General features: G+C 33.7%; 4 protein-coding genes across 8 annotated transcripts in view; 1 reads left to right on the top strand and 3 right to left on the bottom strand.

Moving 5' to 3' along the window:
- Positions 1 to 27,049, top strand: part of LOC142344575 (uncharacterized) — a 91,323-nt gene that overhangs the window by 24,907 nt on the left and 39,367 nt on the right. The window contains exon 1 of one of the 5 annotated variants that reach the window (XM_075396354.1): positions 3,536 to 3,713. The exons of the other annotated variants lie outside the window; for them this stretch is intronic. Within the exon in view, the coding sequence (XP_075252469.1) occupies positions 3,613 to 3,713 (101 nt within the window). The 5' untranslated portion in view covers positions 3,536 to 3,612. Of the gene's footprint in view, positions 1 to 3,535; positions 3,714 to 27,049 lie in introns of those variants that run through there. 5 annotated transcript variants of the gene reach the window in all.
- LOC142344573 (eukaryotic peptide chain release factor subunit 1-like) overlaps positions 1 to 27,049 on the bottom strand; it is a 271,614-nt gene that overhangs the window by 237,582 nt on the left and 6,983 nt on the right. The window lies entirely within an intron of this gene.
- The window catches only part of LOC142344571 (putative H/ACA ribonucleoprotein complex subunit 4), a 556,150-nt gene that overhangs the window by 522,121 nt on the left and 6,980 nt on the right, over positions 1 to 27,049 (bottom strand). The window lies entirely within an intron of this gene.
- Positions 18,594 to 24,201, bottom strand: LOC142344574 (uncharacterized). Its single transcript, XM_075396351.1, has 3 exons — positions 23,475 to 24,201; positions 19,028 to 19,366; positions 18,594 to 18,715 (listed from the first exon to the last, which is right to left on the bottom strand). Exons 1-3 carry the CDS (start codon positions 23,973 to 23,975, stop codon positions 18,668 to 18,670), a joined length of 888 nt encoding a protein of 295 aa, XP_075252466.1. The 5' UTR covers positions 23,976 to 24,201; the 3' UTR covers positions 18,594 to 18,667.

The raw sequence follows: 27,049 nt of genomic DNA, 5'->3' as shown, positions 1-27,049 counted from the left end.
GTCAAGGTGAATGAGCAATTTTTATCCAGCAATCTTACACCGAAATAGTCAGGATCCTATACGAAACATGTTTTAAAACTCAAAATCAAACCGTATGTGGACAGCACGGCAGTAACTAAAAATGTTTTGAAAATCAGAAATTTCCTTCACTATTGGCCTATTTTGGAGCCAACACGAAAATTTGTTTTTAGTTTTTGACCGTTTTTCCGACGTTCACTTTTACTCTTGTGTACGTCGTCCTTGCTATCCAGGGTGAGAGTATCAAATTTCCTGTATAAACAACAAGAGTCAAATAGACCGAAGTGAAGGAAAGTCTACCTGACGATTAAATTCATAACTATATACGTCTCTGAATAGGGTGTCAAGTAGTTATCTAATACATTCAAGCAATTTATTTTAATGGACGATTTTTTAGATTTAAACGCTCAAATTTGGAGAAATTTGTCACGTTTATCCATAAAAATGAGTGAAAAATTTGCAAATTTTGTAACGATCATCTACGGTTACTTTTAGTTTTTTACGGCGAGCAAAAGTGACGTACAGACAGAAAAAAATGAGTAAGTATTGTCACTGTTGTCTTCAAAACAGAAATCTGCACGTTTTGCGGTCTAGTGCTTGACATAAAGCTAATGCAGTGCTCAACATGTTCAAATATAGATCTAAGAAAGCAGATGTCAATGCAGAAATTTAAAGAGCATTTAGCAGGGCTGGAAAAAACAGATCATACTCAATTTTTCATTGGCTGTTGCACTTTATTTTTTTTGACAGTTTTAGTATCGAAAAAAATTTCTTTCTGATATATTTGTATTGGGTAAGGCCAAAAATCATGAAGCAATTTTTCCCACAGCGTTTCCACATAGAGAAAATAATGAAGTTTTGCGCTAGTGTTTGACATACTTTCTGTTCAGCAACAGAGTTTTTTTAAGTTTTTCGATCAAGAAGAGTAAAAAATGTCTCTAATGTTTTCACGTATATTCCCTAAATGTGGCGGAATTCTTTGAAAATTTTCTATTAATGCATTGCAATGAATGTAGTAAAAATTTTATTTTGAACTCCATGAAAAAATACAATTAGTTGGAGAAAATTGTTTTAATTACAATATCGCCTGCTAAGAACTCAACCAGAGTTGTGATTTTGAAGAAAGTAATAGGATTATTAAAAAATAAGAAAAGTAATCATTTTGACATATCTCACTGCGTATGCCGTGGTTCTCGTGGTTTTTGATGAGAGTAGTCCTTCCGGATCTCCATGGCTCCATTTCCCCGTGTAACTTTCTCGCAAATGCCGGTACACCATTGTACACACTTCCAGACAGAATTCCAGTCGCACTTTGCACCACAGACCTCGAAAAAATGATACAAAAGTCAAACTACAAAATTCGTTGAAATTTACCCAAAGCGAAATAAATAATTTCAGAATTTTCTATTGAATTCAACTTTTTTGTGATGAGATGTATAAGAGGCTAAATACACCAGGCATTACATTGAGAATGAAGGCACGTCTTTTTAGTAAGTTTATTGAAAAAAACTTAACTTGACAGAACTTGTTATTTGAGTTGCGAAGACCTACTCCTTTTTTGCAGTGCGTTCTATCATTTGAAAAAATTACTTAGATATAGTTTCTAGATAGCTGCCTGAATTTGAATTCGACGATATCTTGAGAAATAAAACTGATGAAAAGTTTTATAAAATGAGATGATATTTAACAAAGCAGTTTTTCTATTCACAAAATTTTTAACCAGAGCCAAGCTCAATTTTAATTTTCTCAAATAAAGTTTACAGATCTTGATTGGTGATGTTAATTTTGGCAATTTCATCTTACTCGTTTATTTAGGTTGGCAAAATTTTTTTGTTGCAAGAAACGAAACAAAAATGGTAAAACCCGAGAGAAATTCAGCGCTAGCCTAGTCGCCTAAGAACAATAACGAATAGTAATTTAAAAAAAAAATATGGTGCTCAAAAACAAGTTAACTTCAGGAAATCAATTTCAGGTATTCCTCAAAAAAAAACTACAAGAAACAATTCGAGATTTGCAAAAACGATGCAAATAACGGGAGTCAACGCATCCAGGTTATTGATTTAATAATAAGTGTTTTCAATTATGTAAGAATGCAAACAAATCTGATGCAAGACATATTCAGTCGGCTCATAATCAGTTCTTAAAAAAGGTGTAAGGATGTAAGAATTATATAAGAATGCAAAAAAATCTGATGCAAGACATTTTCAGTCTGCTCATAATCAGTTCTCAAAAAAGGAGTAAGTATGTAAGAATTATATAAGAGTGCAAAAAAAATCTGATGGAAGAAATCTTCAGTCTGCTCATAATCAGTTCTCAAAAAAGGTGTAAGGATGTAAGAATTATATGAGAATGCAAAAAAAAATCTGATGCAAGACATTTTCAGTCTGCTCATAATCAGTTCTCAAAAAAGGAGTAAGTATGTAAGAATTATATGAGAATGCAAAAAAATCTGATGCAAGACATTTTCAGTCTGCTCATAATCAGTTCTCAAAAAAGGTGTAAGGATGTAAGAATTATATAAGAATGCAAAAAAAATCTGATGGAAGAAATGTTCAGTCTGCTCATAATCAGTTCTCAAAAAAGGAGTAAGCGTGTAAGAATTATATAAGAATGCAAAAAAAATCTGATGCAAGACATTTTCAGTCTGCTCTTAATCAGTTCTCAAAAAAGGTGTGCCGTGTTCATGTAGCCATCCAACATTTACACTGCTGAGATGTAATTAGACCTCATTCGTTAAAAACTTCCGTTCATTCAGTATGTCCTCTTAAGCATGCTGTTAAAACTAAAAAAACTTGAATTTGAATTTTAAGAGATTCACAGGAACAGCATTTGAAAACTTTAAAGGAAAAAACAACAATGGCACCTGGAAAATACACACTCTAGCCCCCCACTGGGACATTGAATTAAATGCAATGTTTCACGTGCTGCCCTAAGGTGGAACAATAGAAGAACTAGCACATCATGGTTTGAAAGCAATTGCATTCGCAATGTAGCTGACTAAATTCAGGGAGAGCTATTGCGCAAATGAACCTAAATTTCACGGGATAGTTTGTCCCATAAGACATATTTTATACCATTTTCTCGACGCCCATTTGCGGTTCTTGTTTATCATAGAGCGTTTATTTCAAAAACAAGGGAACATCGTTCTAACAAACTATATAACATTAGATCGATAAATTTGAAAGGACAATTTTTACGATTTGGTTATAACAATGAACTTTTTTGCTGCTAAAATTGGGCTAAAAGATAACGTTTTGCGTTCAACAAATGCAAAAACGAAAGCTATAAACATACATTTTAAGGACATTGTAGTTGATACACTTTCCCGTATTCGTAAGGCAATTGCACTCATTTAATTTCTTTTCGATTACACATGTTGCCAATCCCACTGCAAATTACAAGTAAATTTAAATAGTCTACTCAAATCACACATGCTTTACTACATAAAGAAAGTGATTTACTTTCGGTTCTCAACAAATCAGTTGCTTGCTCAAACTTCAACAATTCAAACGCAACTCTGCAGCAATAAAATAAAAAAATTCTCTTATTAAAATTACAGCTTGCATACACAAACGCCAACATCAGCTCAGTTTTATGACTCCTCACTCTACATCTATCTCAGCTCAAACTTTATCCACCTGTAGCAGGACATTTTTCGCGGGATATAGAGCAACCAAGAGAAATAATTTTGGAAGGTAATATAACTTATTTATCCGCAAAAACTTTCCTGAAGTTCCTCAGAAAATAATGTTATCTCGATAGTAGAAATTTCACAGTACATCCTGCAGAACACTGAACAAAGATTCACTGACACGAATTATTGTGCACTCTTTCTGACATGTTCTGTTATACTGCTTAGCTAAGTATTTAGTCAATTGAGCCACAATTGATCACTGCTTGTTCGAATTGGGCAATTGCGGTGCGATTGCCGAATTTCGATAGTGATTTAGAAATTAACTTTAGACATTGATTTTTTGCGACGCGAATGACTACTCAGCTTCCTGGGCTTAGATTTGAAAAGCAGTTGACTACGTTAAATTATAACCGATGGCTTTGAGCGCAAATGAGAGAATTAAATTGAAAGTTAAACAAAAGTAAAATTACAGGATGTTAAAAGAGTTCATATGTTATTCATAAACGAGAAAGGAAGTTAGATTTGTTTATACACGTGAATGGCAATTTCCTGTCTGGAATCTGAACAAATGAGGATTGCAAATCAAAAGACTGATGAGGAAGAGTTAATGAAATGAAATAAATAAACTGCCCTTGAAAATGTGAAAACTAAAACAACAACTAAATCCTGTAATGGATTTTTGTTGACAAATATCCCGTCCGTATGGCATGTTCTTCAATTACAATCAAATTTTGTCTCTGTGAATTATACTCAAGTCAGTTCAAGATTTTGTTATGAAAACACTTCTGCTAACTAACACAGGCAGCTGGATTACTTCGTCGTGCCTCGGATTTCTTTTGAGGATTCGCATTTTTGAGGCTCTTGCTTTATTACTTGTAGTTGAAATGCATGATCGACCTGATGATATGGCACTGACGTCATCATACTGTTTTCTTGATCGCCTGATCTTTTTGCTACCACGATCCTTTCCTAAAAGATCTCTCTTGTGATTCTGGATCGTTTGCTCCAAAGTCTTGTTGTTAATTCTTGGTGGCCTTTTATCGGGCTAATTCTGTTTTTCGCCTGTTTTTCGTTCCAAATTTAGCGGTATCCGAGTTACTTACTCGTACTTCAGTCCTATTCGACTCTTTTATTGTGCTGGTTGTTGGATTGATATTTCCAACTGTGCTCCCCGGGGTCAAAACTTCACAGAGCCTGTCTAAATTCTTTTTTTTGTCGATTTGCGGCATGAATTTTTTGGCGATCTTGACCTGTACAGAAATAACTTTTGACCACATTAATCTGTTCTCTTTTCTCCTCATGAACACGGACATTTGCAGCGCAAACTACTCTTTCTATTTTCACGTCCGAGCACGTTCGAGTATCGGCCCACTGCTCATCTGTGAGGTACGATCGGCCTGGTATTGTATTTTGTCTCAAAAATATTTAATTATTTTGGTATAGTTAAATTTTTACTAATTGATTTTGTTGTAATATTATGTGCTGGAATATTGCATTGTCTGCCAAAATGTGCTTCAAATGGTGTTATATTCGTTGCTTTTTGTTTAGTAATTCTTAGCATTTGAAATATTTCGTTTTGTAAGATGAATTTTTAGTTAAATGTGCTTTTATACATGATAATTGTCACTGAAATTGAAAAATTTGAATGACACGTACAACAGTGGCTGTGGCTCTATGGTGTTGTGCGGAGGCATATATTGGTTCAATATTACTTAATAAACAAAATTCTTTAATTTTTTTGCCGTTTGAACATCTAGATTGGTCAAATCTGATTGATCTAGGTACTCTGTGATTACATGTATGTATTTAGAAATTTAACTACATTTGGACAGGAAGCATTAATTACTATGTCCATTGTAGGGTATTTTGTGTAGCGATCAATGCCTGTCAAGAAATAAAGCTCAACACTTCTTCATTAATAATAGGTCCGTCAGAATCTCTTCGGATCTCGTCATTCGGTTCAATACAGTTAGGTAATGACGACCAATTGCTTTGCGGAATCACTGGTTTTAGCTTATTACAGATTTGCGTAAAACTTTTTCAGTCACTGGCCTTAGCTAGTTTGTCCCGGTGAATTTATATATATGACCTCCATATATTTTGAGCCAAATAAAGCATAGCGAAGCTCCCTGAGTGGGTGGAATGGATATCTTCTAGCACGGCATTCTTAGTAGCTTTCGAAATGATGAGGTGCTTGTCTATGCATAAACACCCGTATTTAACACTCATATCGCGTCAATATGAATGTATGTAGGGACTGATGTCCTTGAGCCTCTCTCCGTCATTCTTGATCACGCAGTCCCTTATTTCCTTTAGAATGGCATCCTTTCCCGTTAGGATGGCCAATAGCTTCTTGCTGAAGATGCAACTTGTTGTTTCCGAAAGCCTTAGATCATCCGCGGTGTCCAATGCACTCAACAATGGTGTTGTCTCAGTGTTAGAAGAGTTGGTCCCTGGCGTTGTATTTGTGGGTGAATTGTCCAAGAAGGTTACTCGCGCTTTACTGGGTGTTGATTTTGCAGACTTCCCGCGTGGCATTTTTGAGGTAGAATTTATAGAGTGAGTATCAGAGTAATTGATTGTAGAAGATTTTTGGGTAGAAAGCGAGGTATTATTAGATGCTCGGTATTTATAGAAGGAATTTAGAGATTTTATGCTGATTAGTTGAGTTGGTATCAAAAAAGGGGCTTATTGGGCCTAATTCTTCAGATTGTTCAGATTGGTTATTGTCTGACTTTTGCAAAATGTTTGCAGCTAATTTGTTTATGGAGTTTAATTTATGTATTGGCAGATTATATAGTGCAAATTGTGGCTTTGAATGTGAAAAGGGCATTTGCGACGCGATTGGCGTTTTCAAGAAGGAATAATTAGATTGATGTTGTAGAGTAATTTGCGATGCAATTGGCATTGCAGTAATAGAAAGTGGTAAATGTTAAGCAATTGACTTATTCTGTTTTTTTAATTTTTTAAATTTGAGAATGGGTGTTTGCGGTGCAAGTGGCTTAATCGGTTCTGGTATGGGTGAATTCGACATTAGATTACCAGTTAAATTAAATAATATGAGTGCTTTAACAAGGCGTTTGAAAGAATCCGGAATTTGGTATATTGTTGTCACCACAGAAATTTTTTGCTTTTGCAAAGGAATTTTGAGACATCTAGTCTACAAGACCTAAATTTGCTCCTGGCATGTGTTCTATGGCAAAATTAAAGGAAGTAGGCGACCAATCAATCCAGAAATTCGCAGCATATTATATGATTTATTTGAGCGATGTTCCTTAAGTATTGACAGTAGAGGGACTGTAATTACGCTGGGATCTGTAATTACTGTACAATCTTTACCGCAGAGATAGTATCTGAAAAAATCATTTGACCAGAGAACTCCCAATAGTTCTTATTCGTTTACTCTGTATCTTTTTTCCTTGGGATTAAGAAAACGCGATGGGATTGCTATAAGTTTCCACACGTTAGGAGGATTTTGCTCAAGTGCTGAACCAAGTCCAGAACGTGAAGCGTTTCTCTTTACTCGAGCGTCCAATTTTGGATAATATTGGTAGTTTTCAGTGCTCCTCTCTATTTTACCTTTAATATTGTTGAAGTGTTTATTGTGTGTTTCAAACCAGATTAAGTTGATAGATTTTTTAAAGTGGTTTGAGGAAATGACAAAATTGAACTAGGTTTGGTATAAATTTGCTAATATAATGTACTGATCCAAAGAATGATCTTAAACGCTTAATTGTGGTTGGTGGTGGTAATGCTAAAACAGCTGCATTTTTTTCTAGTGGTGACTTACCTTTTTGGGAAAATTTGTAACTGAGCCAGTCGATTTCTGTTTAATCAATAGACATTTATGGAGATTGATGCGCAGACTATCCTCATCTAATTTTTTGGGGCATTTGATGACATAATTGATATGATCAGATTCTGATCCGGTACTAACTATTTTAATATCATCTAGAAAACAGTATGTGTTTTGAAGGCACACAAGCGTGTAGTCCATGGTTTTTTGAAAATCAGCTGTTATATTCATGAGGCCGTAAAATCCAGTTTTAAATCTGTTAACATTTCTATGTTAGCCATTTGATAGTTATTTTTGTGAATGTGTTTGTTAAGAACTTTCCATTCTGTTGCTAATTTTGCAGATTGATCTTTCTTTACTGTAATTGCTATGCGAGAGATGAAACTTTCGCCAGAGCAAATAGATAACCTTTTGATATGTCCTTTTTTAGTAATCGATCTAATTCAGTGCAAACTCTAGGTAATAGATTAATTGGGATGAAACTTTGATTTAACGGCATGCGTCTTTGATAAGCCAATTCTTGAAACAAGGTCGGGAAATGGCAACGCGATGGCTTGTTTTACTTTGCATGTAGAATTATCAATATTGTTAACACGTTTACCCCTTTTTACTTGTTGTTTCACCACTACTAAACCAAGTCTACATAAACATTCCTTTCGAATGATGAGTTTGTGACCATCTTCCACACACACAAATTTAAGGCAACGCGTCTTCACATATCGAAAAATGTTTTGAGGTATTTCCCACATTTTGAAGTGACCCATCGTGCAGATGAAGTACTCTGTAGAATTTCGTCGGCCAAAGTTTTTATGATTATGGCACAAACTACCCGAGTCGATCATCGAGTTTGCGGTAATTTTTTTTCTATTGGATTTTTGCATTGAGGGGTTCGAGTTGATTTGGTGCATTACTAGAGATAGCGGCAACATAGTCACCCGAATCACTGTCGTAGTTTGAGTTGTATACTTGATCGTATAGTTGTTGATAACTGGTTATGTAGTTGACAGTTTCCTCATCATCTCTTTTGGTAATTGTTGCGTCGATCTGGTTGACATTCGTTTGTTGAGGCTGTGACTCTTGTTATTGTGATTTATTTGCTTTTCGGCACTTTTTAGCGAAATGACCTAGAATTTCGCACTTCTGTGTGCACTTCTTGTCTTTTGCGGGGCACATTTGACGATGATCATGGCTCCAGTCTTGATCGCAATCTGCGCAAATGCCAGTGTATTGGTAGTTTTGGGGTACAGTTGGTTAGCGGGTCTTTCTGTTGCTGTTGGTAGTTCATGGTGCGATTGCTGCCATGAATGTTGTTGACTATGTTCACCGATTGTGCGTTTGTGTCAAGATTTTGATTGATCTTTTGCTGGCTTTGAGCTGCCATCTCTAAATGAAAAGCTACTTCGAGTGCTTTTGTTTGTGGCACTGTTTCTTTGGGAAGCTCTTTTTGTGTATCAAAGTCCAACATATTCAAAAAAAAACGTGTCTCGAATTAGTGCTGTTTCACCATCTCCCGGGCTACAATTTTCTGCCTGTTTTATGATTCGCCCAAAAAAACTCTCCACGGTTTCTGCTTTTTGTTGTTTCGAGGCGAAAAAAAACAAAACGGTCCTAAGTTCCCATGTTCCAATTTTTTATGAAGGATTCCTTCTCAGCCAAAGTTCTTTCATTGACTCTTTTTCAATGAGGAAATGAGTCTTTACTCTCGAAAATGTTGCAAACCACTGTCCCAATGCAGAGGTAGTGAAGCGAGATTGCTTTTGGTCACAACTCTTCTAAGGTTTATCGCCTCACAAAAAGTCAATTTCGCCAATCTTCTTAAATCTATTTTGCCACGTCACCTTTAATTGTTGATTGTAAATTTTTCTGTCGCGTTTAGTTGCCAGAGTGTGATTTTCCAGTGGCTTCTCACACACAGGTTCAAGTAGATGTGTGACAGCTGCGGCTGGTCCATTGAGAAGAATCTCCAATTGGTTCCCTTCTTTTGCTCACAATGCCAAAGTTGTTATGTTCATTTCTCCCATGAAAAAGGTGGTATGATGGTTTTTTTCTCCCAGAAAAGGGAGTACAGCAAATGCAAAATTGAAAGCTATAAACATATATTTTGAGGACATTGTAGTCGATACAGTTTCCCGTATTCGTAAGGCAATTGCAGACATTTAATTTTTTTTCGATTACACATGTTTCCAATCCCACTGCAACTTACAAGTAAATTTAAATAGTCTACTCAAATCACACATGCTTTACTACTTAAAGAAATTGATTTACTTTCGGTTCTCAACAAATCAGTTGCTTGCTCAAACCTCTACAATTCAAACGCAATTCTGCAGCAATAAAAAAATTCTCTACTTCAAACTACAGCTTTCATACACAAACGCCAACATCAGCTGAGTTGTTTGACTCCTCACTCTACGTCAAACTCAGCATAAATTTTATCCACCTGTAGCAGGACATTATTCGCGGGATATAGAGCGATCAAAAGAAGTAATTTTGGAAATTAATATAACTTATTTATCCGCAAAAACTTTCATGACGTTCCTCAGAAAATAATGTTATCTCGATAGTAGAAATTTCACAGTACATCCTACAGAACACTGAACAAAATTTCACTGACACGAATCAATGTGCACTCTTTTTGACGTGTTCTGTTGTACTGTATTTGGGACAATTGACCACTGCTTGTTTGAACTGGGCAATTAAGGTGCGGTTGCCGAAATATTGATTTAGATTTTCACTTTAAAAATTAATAAATTGGTTATTCGCGATGCGATTGACAACTTAGTTTCCTGAGCTTAGAATTGAAAAGCAGTTGACAAAGTTAGGTTACAACTGAATGCTTTCAGCGCAAATGAGAGAATTAAAATGTGAACAAAATTAAGATTAAAGGAAGTTTAAAGAGATCATATGTTAAAAGAAATAAAATGAAAGCAAAACTAAGATTAAAAGAAGTTAAAAGAGATCATATGTTATTCATACACAAGAAAGGAAGTTAGAGTTGTTTATACACGTGAATGGCAATTTCCTGTCTGCAATGTGAACAAATGAGGATTGCAAATCAAATGACTGATGAAGAAGATTTAATGAAATGAACTAAATAAACTGCCCATGAAAATGGGAAAACTAAAACAAGAACTAAATACTGTAATGCATATTTTAATGACAAATATCCAGTCTGTATGACATGTTCTTCAATTACAATCAAATTTTTCTGTGTGAATTATACCCGAGTCAGTTCAAGATGTTGTTATGGAATCACTTCTGCTAACTCACACAGGCAGCTTGATTAAGATTTCGCTTTGGCAATTAGAATCTTTACAGTACATGAAAATTTTGATATCAGTTGTTTTGGAAGTTCATCAGAAACTATAACAAAACTGCGTTGGACTAAGTGAAGAAACCTATCTTGATTTTTACGTTATGTTTAATGAAAAAGATGATGAAATCTAATTTTATCATACGTAAAATTATATGTAACTTCCAATAACCACAAATTTAAGGAAACTAAAGTTCAGGTTTTAGTTTTTGTGAATTTTTTAAATAAAAATTAACTTTTAAAGCCTTCAGTTTTTTTGCACTAATTTATAAAAGCTACAAAACAAGTGATCTAAGTAGAATTATTAGAGCCTGTTAAAGTAATTGATTGTGTACCAAATAAAGTGATCTGATAGCTAAAGTCATTTTACTGATCGCATTATTAAGTTGATTTTGGTATGTCAATTCTTTATCCAGAATAACACCTAAATACCTGCATCCGTCTGTTGGTTTCAATGAATGATTTTTAAATTCAACGCAGTTGATAGTTGATAACTTTTCATTTTTGAAAACCATTACTTCTGTTTTCCCCTCAATTAGAATTAACTTGTTTTGTTTCATATTTTGTTCAGTTTCCATGAACATATTTTTTCAGCCTTTGCTTCTAAACACAGTTCATTTTTTTTCACGACATAAAATTGCTGTGTCATCTGCAAATTGTTGAGAATCGATGCAAAATTAATCTTTTAGTAGAAACAGCAATATAAAATTGTTTGACGCACCCGCTAATGATAGCAGACCAATTTGATTATGGGAACAATTATTTTAAGCAACAAGACCATTGGGTTGAATTAAACTTCCGTGTAACAATCCTTTGCCTGTAAAAGATTCTCTACTAGCAATTTTATATCAATTGGGCATATGCAAACAGTAAAATCGAAAGTTATCGACATTCAAATCAGATATTAAAGACTACGTTGAACTCTTTTTTTATTATCAGTACTAAAGCCAGCAGTGAAATTTTGTTAAAGGAGGCTTCGTATGAATCCTAAGTTGGCCGAAAAGTCAGCCGCAGATTAATAAAGGAACAAAAAAGAATTACTGAAACATTAGACCCTGGTTACAATGTCGCAATCAACAAGTTAAGACGCAAACAACAACTTCGCTAACTAAAAAAACCAGGATTTCACTACAGGAGGGTCAACAATAGCTTTAATTCAAATTTCGAAACCAAAAATGAACGACACAGACCTAACTTTGGATATTCGCTCAAAGACGTCAGTTTTCCTATGAGACGATCACAGAGGAAATATCAGCAATCACAAAAAAAGTGTTTGAAGAAGAACTGTAAAAGTGACATACAATTAAGACACACCAGGATAGCTTGCTGAAGTAGCTGCTGAAAAAACAATCAGGCCGAAAAATGTGCAAATGGAACCCAAATCGAACCTTCCATCTGAACAGCATCAAATGTCCTCCATTAGTACCTCTGAATCATGCTCTAATCAATAAATTGAACAACCTCTATCCTCATCCAACAAAACGCAACGGCAAGCACCTGACGTTTTTGGATCTGAACAAGATTTTGTAGATGCAATTGAACATTAAGAGAACACAGTAAAACGACAGAGAAAAAAACTTTACAGGCATCGGATGAGGTTAACTCCATATCTATCGTGTCAGTTCTGCAGCAACAGCTACTAGAAAGCCCAAAGCCTCCAGAAAGTAATGTTTTTCCACTTCAAGTTGTTTTCGTTCATGACTCGCAAGTACTGCCAGCAAACGCGGAAAACTGTTTTGTGTAAAATGACAGAGAAGTATCAATGCTTTTCTGGAACGCAGATAGTTGAATTCCAATTGGCACTCAATACTAAAAACACAATTTCTTTTGCTCTACTTTACTCAAAGTACAAAACTGGTGATTTGGGATGTTTTGAACTTTTCAAACTCTTTTTACAACGCCATAGTTCAAAACTAATACCAAATTTCTAAACAATTGCAAATTTTTGCTCGATAATGCCAAATTTGTGCAATTTTGCAAATTATGGCTTCACAAGGTCAAATTTGCAAAATTTTGCAAAACAATGTCCAAAAATTTGCAAATGATCGGCCGAGCTCTTTTGCCTTATTTAGCAATATGGGTCATTTTACTAACCATTTCACTCTACAAGACCAACTACTAACGATAAGGGAAAAAAGAATTCACACCTGTTTGCAAATATTTTAAAAATTAATGCATAATTTTACAATGTTTGCAATTTTTTCTTAAAATTGCAATTTTGACGTTAGGTTTGAGCTAGGGATGCTTATTCCGTAATACATGGCGTGCGCGTTTCATAGCGGATTTCGCTAACGGCTTTATAACTTTGCCGCCTTTGAGCATTTATTACCATACAAGGAGGCTCGGTAATGTGCGTTCGCACATTAAGTTCCGACCCCACTCATCTACATTTTTCACTTAATTGTCTACCAAATGAGTTTTAAAAAAAGTTAACATATCAATATATCGTTCAACAAACTACTAAAAAGATTAAAACAATCTACTCTAGAGGGCCTATGAGATCTGTGGCTAACATAATATGACTACCAGAAAAGATGGCAATAAAAATCAATTAGTTACAATATTAATTACGACCAAAACTCCTTGTTCATTTTTTGAAAACCACTAATAACAAAATCAAAATGGCATCAGATACGTTTCATACTCAAAGGATTAACCGGTACTTTTTTGGAACAAAATAAGGGATTTTCCTCAATGCGTTTATCAAAACATTGCTTTTTTTTTAAAAAAAGAATTAATTTCAAACCAATTAGAAACAATAGGCATCATATGAAATCCTAGAGAGGCATCATATGAAATCCTAGTCTTTTATACATCAATAGAGAGCGACGGAGGCCTTTCATTATCCTGGATATGTCATACGACTACAAAAAAACGACAAATAAGGCAAAAACGAAAAATTTGCACGAAAAATTTTGCACGAAAACGATGTCCCCCCAATCAATTAAATATTAAGCTGACCACTAAAAACAATGAAAAACTTCGTATGCATTTTGCGCAGGCGAAAAAATTTGTAAACCAAATAACGCCCACCATAGTGATACTGTGAAAAGAAAACAAAAACCTATAAAATTGGGCAATTTTGCAAAAAAATACACGAAAATTTTTTTATGAAGACTGTTTGTTCCAAGAAGAAAGACAATTCGAGGATAATAAAACCGTTACGAAGAGCAAATTGTATTTCGAAAGACAAATGATGTGAATTGCAAAATGATGTATATAGAGGTGCTTAGCTACAATTTAACGGGAATAAAATTGGCAGATCTCAAAAATCTATCTTTTTTTTAATTAAAAACAAACAATTTCAAATTTCTTAGCAAACAGAAGCTTTCAACTAAATGAGTAGACAGTTTGTTTTGCAACTACTGGGAGAACTAGCGACTGATGGAACTAAATCTTAAGACTATAGAATAACATTAAATACAATCTGAACTAATAAGTTTCACAAACAACTTTACGAAACCATTAAATTTTTAAAATATTGACGGCGAGAAATAATAATTTTCAATTGCGTCTCTTTTGATCATCATAATTTGTTTTTTTTAAAGCACAGTCACAAAACGACAGCAAAAAGAATCACAAAAATTGAGAAGTATCTAATTTTCACAAAACTCTTCTGAAACAAATTATCTATGCACTGAAGACATTAGTCAAAAGGTTTAAACAACAGAAATTTTATTTTTTAGTTTAACAAAACATTTAAACGAACTCTAAATAATGAGGAGAATTTACGAAAATGACACAACATTGTAAAATACGAAAAAAACGCAAACCAGAAAAAACAGGGATAATTTGAAGAATACTATTATTTATTTTAGAAATTTATTTCGAAAGTAAAAAAAAACCATTAGCTATTTACCGATATCAGTTATTAAGTTCATTTGTTTATCTTTAGTTGGCCCACTAAGACCTTTAATTATACAATATTTGGCATATGACAACAAAAATTAACAACAAATAAAGGGCAAAAATAAAAGACTCTACCAATTTCTGCAAGAGAACGATGTCGCATCCCTTCGAACAGTGTGCTATGAAAACAAAAATACGTGATCAGTTTCAAATGTTGTGAACTTTTTTTCAGTTAGGTTGTCTATTAATGTTACAATTTACAAAAGAAACAAAAACAACAGCAAAAATGGGCAAATATGCACAAAAATCAGAAAGCTTTGTATGAAAACTTGTAGTACTTAAAGCAAGAAAACCTTCCGTTAAAACAATCGGCCACAAAATTAATTTGTATTCTATAAGGAGGAAAGGTTGATCTGTACTTACAGAGAATAAACAAAATGTTGACTAAAAAAATATAAAAATATTACAAGTTCAAAAAATCACAGAAGTTTTGTTAAAACAAATACGTTCAATAACATAAGAGACATTTGAAGGCAAAAAACAAGAATTTAGTTAAATTTTACTAAAACTCTTCCTCAAAGCCATAAAAAAATTTGGTTCTCTGAAAACAAACAGTATCTACATTCGGCCTCAAATTTACTTAAATTGGAGCTGTCATTAATGGAGCCGTGAATAAAAAGTATTGTCAGTAATCAACATTGTCAGTAAAACATCATATTGTCAGTAAAAAAGCAATAGCAACATATTTTGAAAAAAGGCAGCATCAAAATAAAAACGAAATGTCTCTGATTCTAAGAATCCATGATATTATCGAACTCTCCCCGATTTGTTTTGCCGGCCCAGCAAACCGACCAAATATTCCAAGTGTTTGCGAATTAGAGCAATTGTTGATTGGAATTCTTCAAATTTTAAAAAACACGATGCATTTTGTATAATTATCGAGTTAATTCTGCAAAAAACGGCAAATTTTCAATTCCAGAAGACTTTCATGCGGCGTTTAATTGCAACTAACGCTCTTTTGGAGAGTAGGGAGTCTATGTTAAGACTTATAGGTCACTAAGTCTGCAATACCTTAACAAAGTGGACCAAAAGGCATATTTTGTGCCATTTTTGATGAAAAAGTGTGAATTTTGAAATTTTTATCAAAAATTTTAGCCAAAAAAATCTTCAATGAATTAATTCAGCAATGCTCTTCTAACTCTAACGGTCACAACACTTTGCCTTAAAATTTTTAACTTATTTTGAATTATATTACTGAAATTGTGCCAAACTTTAGCAAAAATTACTGAAAATGTGAACAAAAACAGTCGAATGTTCACAAAACCTTAAACCTCGATACCTCCCTGTAACGAAAATCGAAAAAATTTTAATTCTGTATTCTACGCTGGAGGGGTTTTTTAATGATACCACTCACAATTCTCTACGATGAATGAATGTATCGATCGGCCAAAATTGACTGAACAAAAAAGAACCCAGTTGAGTATATGGTTCCTCCCTCCCCACTAAAGTCGGAACAATAAGACAAATGAGAATGTTAGTCGCATAAGATGTAAAATAAAAATACCAGCAGTATGGAGATTAAGGCAATTAAAAAGTAATTGAAAGCCATTTTGATTAGAAGAATCAAGTATCAATACATGGACCAATATTTACATAGTAGTGGACTTAAATGATACTAAAAATAACTTTCTTTGCATACAATTTGCAAATCCTCGTAAAAACGAGCAATTGAAGACAACTCTTTTCTATACAGCAAAAGATTTCGACATAAAGAGCGGTAGAAAAAATTGGCCTGAAAATTTGTGTTCTAGAAGTCTCAGTTTAAACGAAAATGATGAAAGGTGATGCAACGCAAATTAAGAAACGATGACACCCAATGATTGCTTCATTTAGGACTACTGGTTTTGTTCTGCGTCCTGGTCGTTTAGTGCCAGACATTATATTGTAATGACAAATTGTACTATTTGACAATAAGAATCAAACTCATACCGTTATTATTTCTCAAATAGATAAATAAACGAACAAAAAGTTTTCTCTAAAAACATTATTAATGACAGAATAAAAAACTTGGGTTCATAAAAACTCTTATTTGTTGTCCTCAAAAACTTTAAGGAATCTCGTGGCCAAATTACACTTGACGCTGGAAGAAATAACGGTGAAAGAAAGTGAGCAAAAACAACAAACAGAGATTTTAATTTCGTCTCTGAACAGTTCTAACATCAGATCTGTCGATTTTGTATGTAAAGATTCTATATTTTGCTTTTTAAAAAATGATAAAATAACTTTGCACGTTTTTAATGCCGAAAACAAATGAGAACCAAAACAATAACTTCAAAAATAAAATGCTCCTTGAAGTTTTTTTGAATATTTTTTATATGACGTTTTGACAATAAGGACAGTTCTTGGCGCCTTTGGAGCTGCGTTGAAAATCAGTCCAATAGCCGTTTAAAATTTTTGGCATAAAACTGACTAAAGTGAGATTTCTTCGTTTTTAAAAACTTCAAACTATCAAAAGCTTTTTTCTTTTTAATATTTCAGAAGATTTATTTAGATCTATAAATTGTCTTAAGCTCCCCTAATGAAACTTTCAAGACTTAGTCCAGTGGCTGATTTTATATCACTTGGAATGACTCAAAACAACTGAAATAAATAACATCAGAATATTTGGAAAGAAAACAGCAAGTAGTAGTTTTTTCAGATCTTCGTTTTTTGCTTAAAGCCACGTTATTAAATTGAATTAGAATTTGTTAATTTTTAAAGCATTTTTGAAGCAGATGTTCTAGGTGAATTTAAAGGTAAAAGAGATCAAAAATTGACAGAAAATCTGAAATGAGAGGAAAAATTGTTGAAACAAAATTTACAGCAAAATGTATCAAACGCAATAAAAATCAGAATCCTGCTAACTGCAATTCTAGATTTTTTTCGGATAGTGAAAAGATAGTTAAGTCAGTTCTAGTGCACCCGAAAAGTTTATTCAAAAGGAGCTGCCAGCAATAGCTGATAAAAATTTTCCGTAATTTCAGCAGAAAGAGTTAGCTGAAATGGTTCTTGAACGTTTTACTATTTTGAAAAGAAATCAATTACTCTCTGTTGAATAATTTTAACGTATGCTTTTCGAAATAGAAAAAAAATTGTATGAAAATTATTGAAAAAATAATGAAATTAGTGAAAAGAATATGAAAGATGAAACAGTTTTTGCAAGAGCTCTCAAAAAAATAAAGAAATCGTCCCGATATGGAAAAAAATCTTTGACGGGAATTTCATTGATATCACTCAATTTCACGTCAATATTCTGTCTGGTAGTTTTTCGTCTAACCAACTTGATTTTTGCTGCTTATTTTTAAGCAGCTGGGTTAAGTTGGTGGGAATTTACCACAAAATAGAAGTCAAAAACACTCAAAATTGAAGCGTGTCCTCAAATAATTGTGCGGCAGATTAATTGTAGTATAATCCCTTATTTTAGTAAGGTTAAAATGTTAAATTCTTGTGAAATGCATTTGCAGCCGAACGTATCTACTTTTCACATTCATTTGATCCTACGGCTTTTAATTGCACTGTGGAAACCACTTTCACAAAATTTAGGCGCTTTCCGCGTTAAACGGATCTCGGCACCGGAAAGCGCCAGCCAATTTCTTTGTAACTAGTTTTACTCGGTACCGGTAGACGCTGGTAATGTTGTTTGTGTTATGCTGATTTCACCGATCTACGTTTTTGCTCGTGAGTAATTGAGTGTTTTAAATTGCTCTGATTCAGAAATTTAAACAGCTGGGCTCAATTTTCTAATAAAACTGCACTCATAAGTGTACCAAGATTTTTTTTCAGTTTTTCAATTCGAATTATTTTATTGGTCCATAAAAATCTTTAACAGCATCATTTTAAACAATTTAATAAAGTTATGATCCCACAGATACCCTGTTTAGGTCCAAATCCCGATCCCCTCCCCCTTCTTGTTTGACAAATCGTCCAACGTTTGCCGATTATGCTTTAGTTCGGATTAATCCGAGAGTTTTATTTGAGTTCTTGCAATTATTTCTTCTGCTGGAAAATTCATTTAAAGACGTTACCTTGTCCAGGTGTTTCCAGATCCAGGCACGCTGATGAGCCCCACCTGTAAAGTGCAATTTTTCAACAATAAAATTTTAAATAAGTGGAGAGTTTTGTATTTGTCAATTGCTTTCAGAAAGGTTTTCAATTAATAATGAACAAAGTGGCCCTTTTCTCATTTTTTCGACATCACTACCATTCCACACCACTCACTCACTTTTAAAACTGGTTTACAATTTATTACTTTGAATAAGTACACTGGAATTACTTATATTTAATCCTATTAAGTGGTCTGTTAGTCGCTGCCACTTTATTTGAAATTGAGTTTAACTCTATACCAGTTGATGAAGCTCTGAAATAACTAAACCAAATTAACCTGAGGAATACTCGTTTGTTTGGGATCCAAAAATGTGGCGTGAGAGCACTTCGAAAAAGCCCACGGAGTTATATATGCACTGTTCACACATTCCTTCGGGTTATTTGTTTCCTTGATTTTGGCTACGTTCTTCCAAAGCGATTCCAAACACACGCAATCTGCTTTTGATTGTTTACCGTTTTTTACTGTGAATATCGCAATTGCGTGCATGAGTGAGTCACAAACTTCTATGCATTTTCCAAAACGGAGTTTCTTAACTGAATTCAGAGCTTTTATTGAACTTTGTCCATCTAAATTGAACTCCTTCATAGAAGGCAGACATCCGAGAAACGAGTCGCTCTGAAATAAGACCAACTTGTTAATTGTGCTCAGCTTGATTCCATTTATTCGTAAATTTGAACAGCTACAACAAAAATTTATAGAAATTGAAAAGAAGGCTGTCAGACTCAAAAAATGATAAATGATACTGCCAATATTTATCTAGCCTGTAGTCTGTGAGACGATATAGATGAATTAATTGGACCCAAGGATTCAACAACACTGTCAAGATCTTGCCATGAAACGTTGGCTTTCCTGTCAATGACAAGAAACGCTTTATACCGCCTAGTTTGTTTCAGCGGTTTCCCAGATATTAATTTTTTGCAGTTAACTTTCGTGAACTGTATTATCCGCTATAGGTTACCGCTGCACTACTCGATAATCAATAAGTCCTATTAACTATTCACAAAGCTTTGATTCGTTTGAATTAATCAAAAAAATAACGTTGCATCGCTTGAATTAATCAAACAAATACAATCAATCAATCAAATTATTTTCTGAGTTTCGTCAATAACTCATGTGACATTTACCACAATTTAATAAATCTTTATGGCTAACTACCCATGTGACATTTCCCTGTGCATTTGCTATCTGCTTGAACCAATTTTAGAGGTATAAATTTCTTTTGTTTTTCAGGCTCTTGTTTTAACCAGTGCAATTCACTGACACTTTATAAAGTCCTTAAATTTGAATAATGGTTAATTATAACCAACAAGTTTTTATCTCTATTGGCTTCAGAAACATCAATATTAAAATTAAGCTAGGCTTTGTAGAAGCCAAAAGAAACATTGACTCCGTACTCTGTATAAAATTTTTCATAATTTGAATTTTTCCTGAGAGAAAGAGGTTGAGAATATCAAAATCATTCATTTCTCTTTTCAATAAGTCAAATATAAGTTAAATGCGTACAATCAATAAGTTGATACACAGAAAAAAGACATGTAATATACCGCTCAAGTTGTGCATAACCACTTATGGTATAAAAAATTGCTAAGGCAGAATCAAGAGTCTCAACTGACTTTCGATAGGTTTTGAAGCTCCCGGTTTTGAAGCTCCCGTTACATTTCAAAATTGCATCTTTAATTGGTTAGAGATAAATATGACGTAAAGCTCTCAACATTCACTGATTTTGGAGTTCGGGATACCCAATATGGTGCGCCGCACTCTCTAATTGGAATAATCACAGATTTCACTGAAACTGGTGCGCCATTTTTGGTATCTCAAACTCAATTTGAACTTGATTCGTTCAACTGATAATGAATTTCGTAACCCGGCCATACGTAGCAATAATTATTTGGTGATGGTGCTGATGTATCTAGATTTCGAGTATGAGTTTCACTTCATGTCTGTTATTCACGTACTAATATTGGTTTAAAACATGGTGACGAGCCTGAATAAATTTGTACGGCTTTGATTGAGCGTAGCATTAAGTTTTATTTGTCATGCTATTCTAACTCTACTACTTAAATTGGCATTAACTTTATTCTTGATTATGTTTAACCCCAACTTATCAGTTCTTACGCAAAAAAAGTTTCGACTCCACTGAGTTTTTTTTAATAGGATCTAATAGGTATCTGACGTCGGGTCTGATCAGTAAGAAAAGAAATCTGTTTATGTGAGATATTAATCCATGTTTTCTAAATTTTCATCTGATAAAAATTTGTAAGATGCCTATCAGATCTTACAATAAAATTGTCCACCACCCTCAAATTCTGAGAGTTGTTTTTTGTGCCGTATAATGTTTTACGTTCTTGCATTTTTCTTGATTTTCTTTCGATGTATCAAAAACAATCCATGTTGTCAAAACTCTTCGGCAAGTTTTAATGATCAGATTTATATATATATATATATATATATATATATATATATATATAAATATAAATACACACACATATATATATATATATATATATATATATAAAATAAGGAAATTTTTATTATTGAACGCAGCAAATTGAATGCAACAAAAAGGGTTTTTTAGGGGGTAAGTTAATGTCGCTTTTCTTTTTACTTTTGTTAATATTTTCATCAGAACATCCCGATTAATTTTGCAATCTCTTCACACGTACTCTTTCCCTCGCAATTGCGATTAGTACGAATAGAAGAATTTAGAAGGAACAGGCGAAAAACTAAATTGACTATTTTAATGCCGCTGTATCTTGCAAGAAATAGATTTTAATATTTGATTCCTTATTTTATCAACAGCAGCTAAAACTGAGCTAATTGTTGAGCCCCGGGCTCAAAAAAATCAAACTGCTTGCAGCTGAAAACTGAACTAAAGATCTGGGCGATTCAATACATCGACGAATTGTCCAAAAAAATTGGAGACAAAAAAATCGGACATTTGATTAGATTATATAGCAGAATTTTGGCAACACTTTTTTATGAAGTCATCAGATATGGTCTCTTTGAAACAAAATTTGCTCTAACTTGTCTTTAGCAGCCAATATTAGCCAGAAAAATTAAAGCAACCTAAATTTAAAAAATTGAAAAAAACTCAGCGCGAGTGATGAGTAATTTATCAGTCAGCTAATACTGATTTAGCAACAGCTACGATTTTGTTATAACATAGTTCTCCCCGAGTGATGAGAAAAAACTAACTTTGCTACTATTAATTGTAGTTTCACCGCTGAACGTGTATACTTATGGTCTAATAGCGACATATTAAGCCAAGCATTGTATAAAAACTAACCAAAAAGCCTATTGAATTTATAGAAAACTTCTACTGGAAATGGAATATCTTTTTATGTGTGAATACTTTTTAAAAATTTTCTATTTCAATTTGATGTAAGGACTCAAAAGGAAGAGATGTTTAGAATTATTAGCTCATTAGCTTTTTTGAATTATAACATATAAGAACAGTTTAAACAAATCAATAGATTCAAAAAGGATTTACTTAAAAATCCAATTATCCCATCAAAAAAACTGCTCCAAAAACATGTTGTCTAACAAAAGAGAGTAGTCACAACTTTGACAGTAAAAAATCACAAAAAAAGAAGAACAACAAAATAAAACATTCGCAATCCACTGCGTGAACATTCTAAGCAAAGTTTAAAACTATTAATATAACTGCAATTTTGTTTTTGATTAAGACTTTTGTGAATTTGGCCTCAATCTCATACAATTTTGACAAAGACTGAAATATATCGAACAGAATTAAGTCAAAATAGGCGTCAAATATGACACGAAAATTTTCAAAAACTCTAAGAACTTTTCCTATGGTTTAAATACTGACATAAAGAAGCTAATCTAGCCCACCTTGCAATTATCTGGTCATTAAAACCAGTATAAAGACAGGAACACAATGTTAGGTTACAGGACACTTTTAATTCGTTGCTTTCAGAAGTCAATTGAAAACATATTTTTCGAAGAAGAGACAAAAAAAGATTCAAACGGATCCAAAACAAAAGATGTCGAATTGCAAAACATAAACTTATTAACATAAAAAGTGTAGAAAATTGGGAAAAGTGATAATCTCGACAAAAATTAGGTTAATTGAACTAATGCACCCTTAACAATGGGATTATATACAAGATCTAAAGTGTAACACTTTGATTGGTCTTATTGTTAGATTTTCAACCAAGTTTGATAAAAAAATTTATATTTTCCTGAAAAATGACGCTGACACAGAAAAGCACACAGTCAATTGATTTGAAGTTGATATCTGTTGTGGCACCACAACTCACTTTATTGAATTGGTACAAAGTCTGAATCGGTACTACATTTTCTCAATTGGTACAAAGTCTAAAAAGAGTGGCACAAAACTCACAGTGTATAATATTTACCTAACAAACTAATTCTGTTCATCTATTTCATCTATTTTACCGCACCTGATTTCAAATACCAAAAAAGTTTCAATCACTTTTTTCACTCAATTTAAACTAATTTAATGTCAAAAGACCGATTGCTTTTCCTCCATTTCTTCCCATTAGGTGACCAAAAAGACTTCTAGAAAATTGTTTAAGAACAGACATAGCAATTGATTGAGAAAAGATACTTCTCCAATACTTTTCTGCGAGTCGTATAAAATGGGACCTCAATATAGTCCAATTCTCTGATTGAAGAATTTTTCGAGACAAGTTTAAATTGTTGTCAACGTTAGGGGAAAATTAAATAAATGTCGTTTTACCTTCACCGATGGAATAGATACAGGGTCTAATTTGTAGGACTTGAAATTGATTTCTGTACTAGAATTTTCACATACAGTTTCGGAACTTGGCAAATCACCGGAACAAAAGCATGCAGACTGTATTTCGTCTGTTCGAATATTCATGCGTGAATAGTTTCTACCCACACAAAATAATGCGCAATCTATTGGCTCGAATTTGAGCTGTGTTGTGGAGGGAACTTTTTGCATTCTAGGGTCACTTCTCTGTACACAACCGGTAAATAAAGGTTGCTTAGTAACAAGCAAAACGCTAAGGGACTCGTAAAACGGCACATTTTGGCATTTATCTGAATTAGAGTTAATCCCGGAGCAGTTTGGTTGGGTTATTCGATGAGCTGGTAGTAAAACCATTTTTCTGGCTAAAAAATTAGACGCCATAAAACGGAGCGCGAAAAATGATGCAATCAAAATTAAAATAAATCCAGAACCAGTGGTAAATTTGGAATCATCTGTAGGTTTCATATTTGATAAATGTAAAATAAAAATATGTGGACGATCAAGCACTTAATATTATCTCAAAATTATAGAGAATGTGGTGTTGGATGTTTACAGGTTAGACGTCTATGTTGCTGTTGTGATTAAATTGATAATATAATTCACAGTCACGATTTTCTCAAATTTGACATCGACAATAAACTTTTTATTGGTACGTGTTAAGCTTAATAAGAGAACAAGATTCTTATATGCTTGTATAAACAGTTGAATGCAAACTTGAGAGCTGTCTTTAATGAATCAGATCACGTATTTGATTGTTCTTTAGCTTACTTTACAGCATTTTTGTTCATTATTTTTGTCATTGTATCGAGTGAATTTTAGTATACGTTTGAATCAATTTTTTCGGCCAAGTTACACAAGGGGAGTCACATTGGGGATCTTGTAGGATAATGACTGACTCTGGCGGAAAAATGATCATCTTCAAATCTTTGCAAAAATTTAAAAATGGTTTTATTTTAAAAAATACGTTTATTTCGCAGAAAATAGAAAAATTTGACCCCTTACTAAATAAATCTAAGGTAATTTTGCCTTAACTGAGTTATGGCAAACTTTTGTTAAGGTATAATTAAGATAAATATTAGCTTAATTTGAATTGAAGTAAAAGTACACATTAACGACGCGAAGGTAAGTTTAACTTAAATTTCAGTTTTGCAGTTTATCGAGGACAAAAGTGTGCGCCTTCCGTAAAAATGAAAGTTTAATTAATTTTTTAAGAGAAACTATTTTAACTGGACCGAAGAAGAGTAGACAAAACACTATCTTGGGAAGTCAAAAAACAAGGTGAGTTTAAAGTGGAGCAAGGACAGTTTTCGATACCAGCTCAATACCTAACTCATCTGTATCCGTTATGCTACCAAGATAGATCCCCAAAACCACCTATGCTGATAGCAAAAATCTTATTCGGTTGATTTAGTGCAGATAAAATTTCGCTATATTTTATTCTATTTTCTACCCAATAAAAATGTTGTGATGAGTATGATATATCAGACTGCAAAGATACATTCTATTCATTTTTCAGCAAACTCTTATACTATTAATTGATTTTGTTAAACCTTCCAGATAAATTGCTTATCTAAGTATATTGACCGACTTCAAAATAGAAATCCGAATGTTAACTATAACTGGTTTTACGTGATTTGAATGGTTTGAAAATAGGCATTTCGTAGAAAGAGACTATATGCCAGACTGAACCTCAAATGCTCACCAACGACTCATTAGCAAAGATGCAAAAATATTAGATTAATGCGGTAAACTGGAGCAAAAAAAAAATACCCGTATCATAGTAACGTACGTAGTAAATCAGCGCTGAATCATTTTTAAAATGAACATATTATGACCTTGTCGTTCTATACTATGAAAAAATGAAGGCTGTTCAGTGTAAAAACAGCATTGACTTCTTAAATTTTGCTTAAACTGTTCAGAATTGTTTTCAAGCCCTTTTTTCTCTAATCAGAGCTCATAAATTCTTAAAAATCGTTACAGAAAAAAAAACCTCCACTAAACTCTACTTAGAGAAAGAAAGCAACTGCATGATTGTTGAATTTTGACTAAATTAACTAGCTCCTTATTTATCTGTTCACAGTGCTTTCTGATTCCACCGATTGGGATCATAGATGTGGTCACACTTGGGTTGGGGTTGTAGAGGTAGCACTGTCCCAGACAATCCCCACATCATTAAGAACACTATGAGGGTCAGATGAGGATACATAAAACAAAAAAAGCCACAGCAAGAGAATTTAATAGTTTTGAGTTTTCAAGAAGGCACAAATTAAAAATAATAAAAAAGTTTTAGAGAATCAAATATTTAATAATACTAACAGCTGCCACCCACTACCCCTCCTAGTACCAACTGCAGCCCCCCACGACCACCAATAGTACCAACTACGCCCCCCCCCCCACCACCCCTACTAGTACCAAATGCGGCCCCCCCACCGGAAGTAGTGCCACCAGCAGCCCACAACAACCCCTACTAGCAACACCAGTAGCCCCCCACTACCCCTAGCATGCAAACATTAAAGATTGTTTTAAATAATACCCAGGCCTAGGCCTTGACTTAAGAAAAGACCTTAAAAGTCTATTAGGGGGGGGGGGGGGGGCAATATTGACTATAATTACACGGTCGAGCTTCCTAGTTAAAGTCAAGCTAATATCTTTTCATGGGTCGAGCTTAAGTCTTTTCATGACGAAGAAAGTGCTTTTCATGCGTCCACCATTAGTCATTACATAACCAACAAAGTCGAGTAAAGGTCTTTTTATGGGTCCACCATTAGTCTTTTCATAAGTCTATTTTTTTTTCAAAATCCAAAATTTTTCTTTTTTTCCTGCTTCTGTACTTACAGAAGCAGAGTCGGAGCAAGACTAAATAGCTTTGCACCAGAGCAGTCCATTTTAAGAAACAGTTGGAGAACTGCCGAAAGCCTTAAGATCTTCGTCCAATCTTGAGATAATCAAAAGTTATGGAAGCTCGAGTATATTACCACATTACTTGATTCAATGAAACCAGCTAGCTTAAGTGTATTGGTCTTAGTCCCATTAGCCATCACAAAATTTCGGCGTTATTCAGTTTGTTTTCCCCTTCCAAAATTATGAGTTATCTTTTTTAAAAAAATCATGAAGTTTTTGAGGGATTAGTGGTTCTTCTGAGTTGTAAAAAAAGAAGGAGCATACACGCTGACTACGTTAATGCAATATTGCACGGGCAATATTAATGGCAAAAAAACGGATATATGAAAAGAAGATTGATGGACCCATGAAAAGACTTTAACTCGACTTTGTTTGCGAACATTGCGTCGAGTTTAAGTCCAGCCCAAATATTGGGTCGAGCTTAAGTCTTTTGTAAAATTTTGGGTCCAGCTAAAGTCTTTTGCGAAAAATCTGAGTCGAGCTAAAGCCTATAATGTCTTAAAGTCCAGCTAAATTCTTTTCATAGCTCAAATGAATCAAGTATGGTCTTTTCATAGTATATTTGGGTTGAGCATTGTCTTTTCATAAGACTGTACCTAGACCTGGGTAAGCATTAACAGCTAATTAGCAATTAAGCA

The sequence above is a fragment of the Convolutriloba macropyga genome, chromosome 8, assembly GCF_964194025.1.
Source record: "Convolutriloba macropyga chromosome 8, txConMacr16.3, whole genome shotgun sequence".
Lineage (NCBI taxonomy): Eukaryota > Metazoa > Xenacoelomorpha > Acoela > Convolutidae > Convolutriloba > Convolutriloba macropyga.
This window is presented reverse-complemented; position numbering and strand designations above follow the sequence as displayed.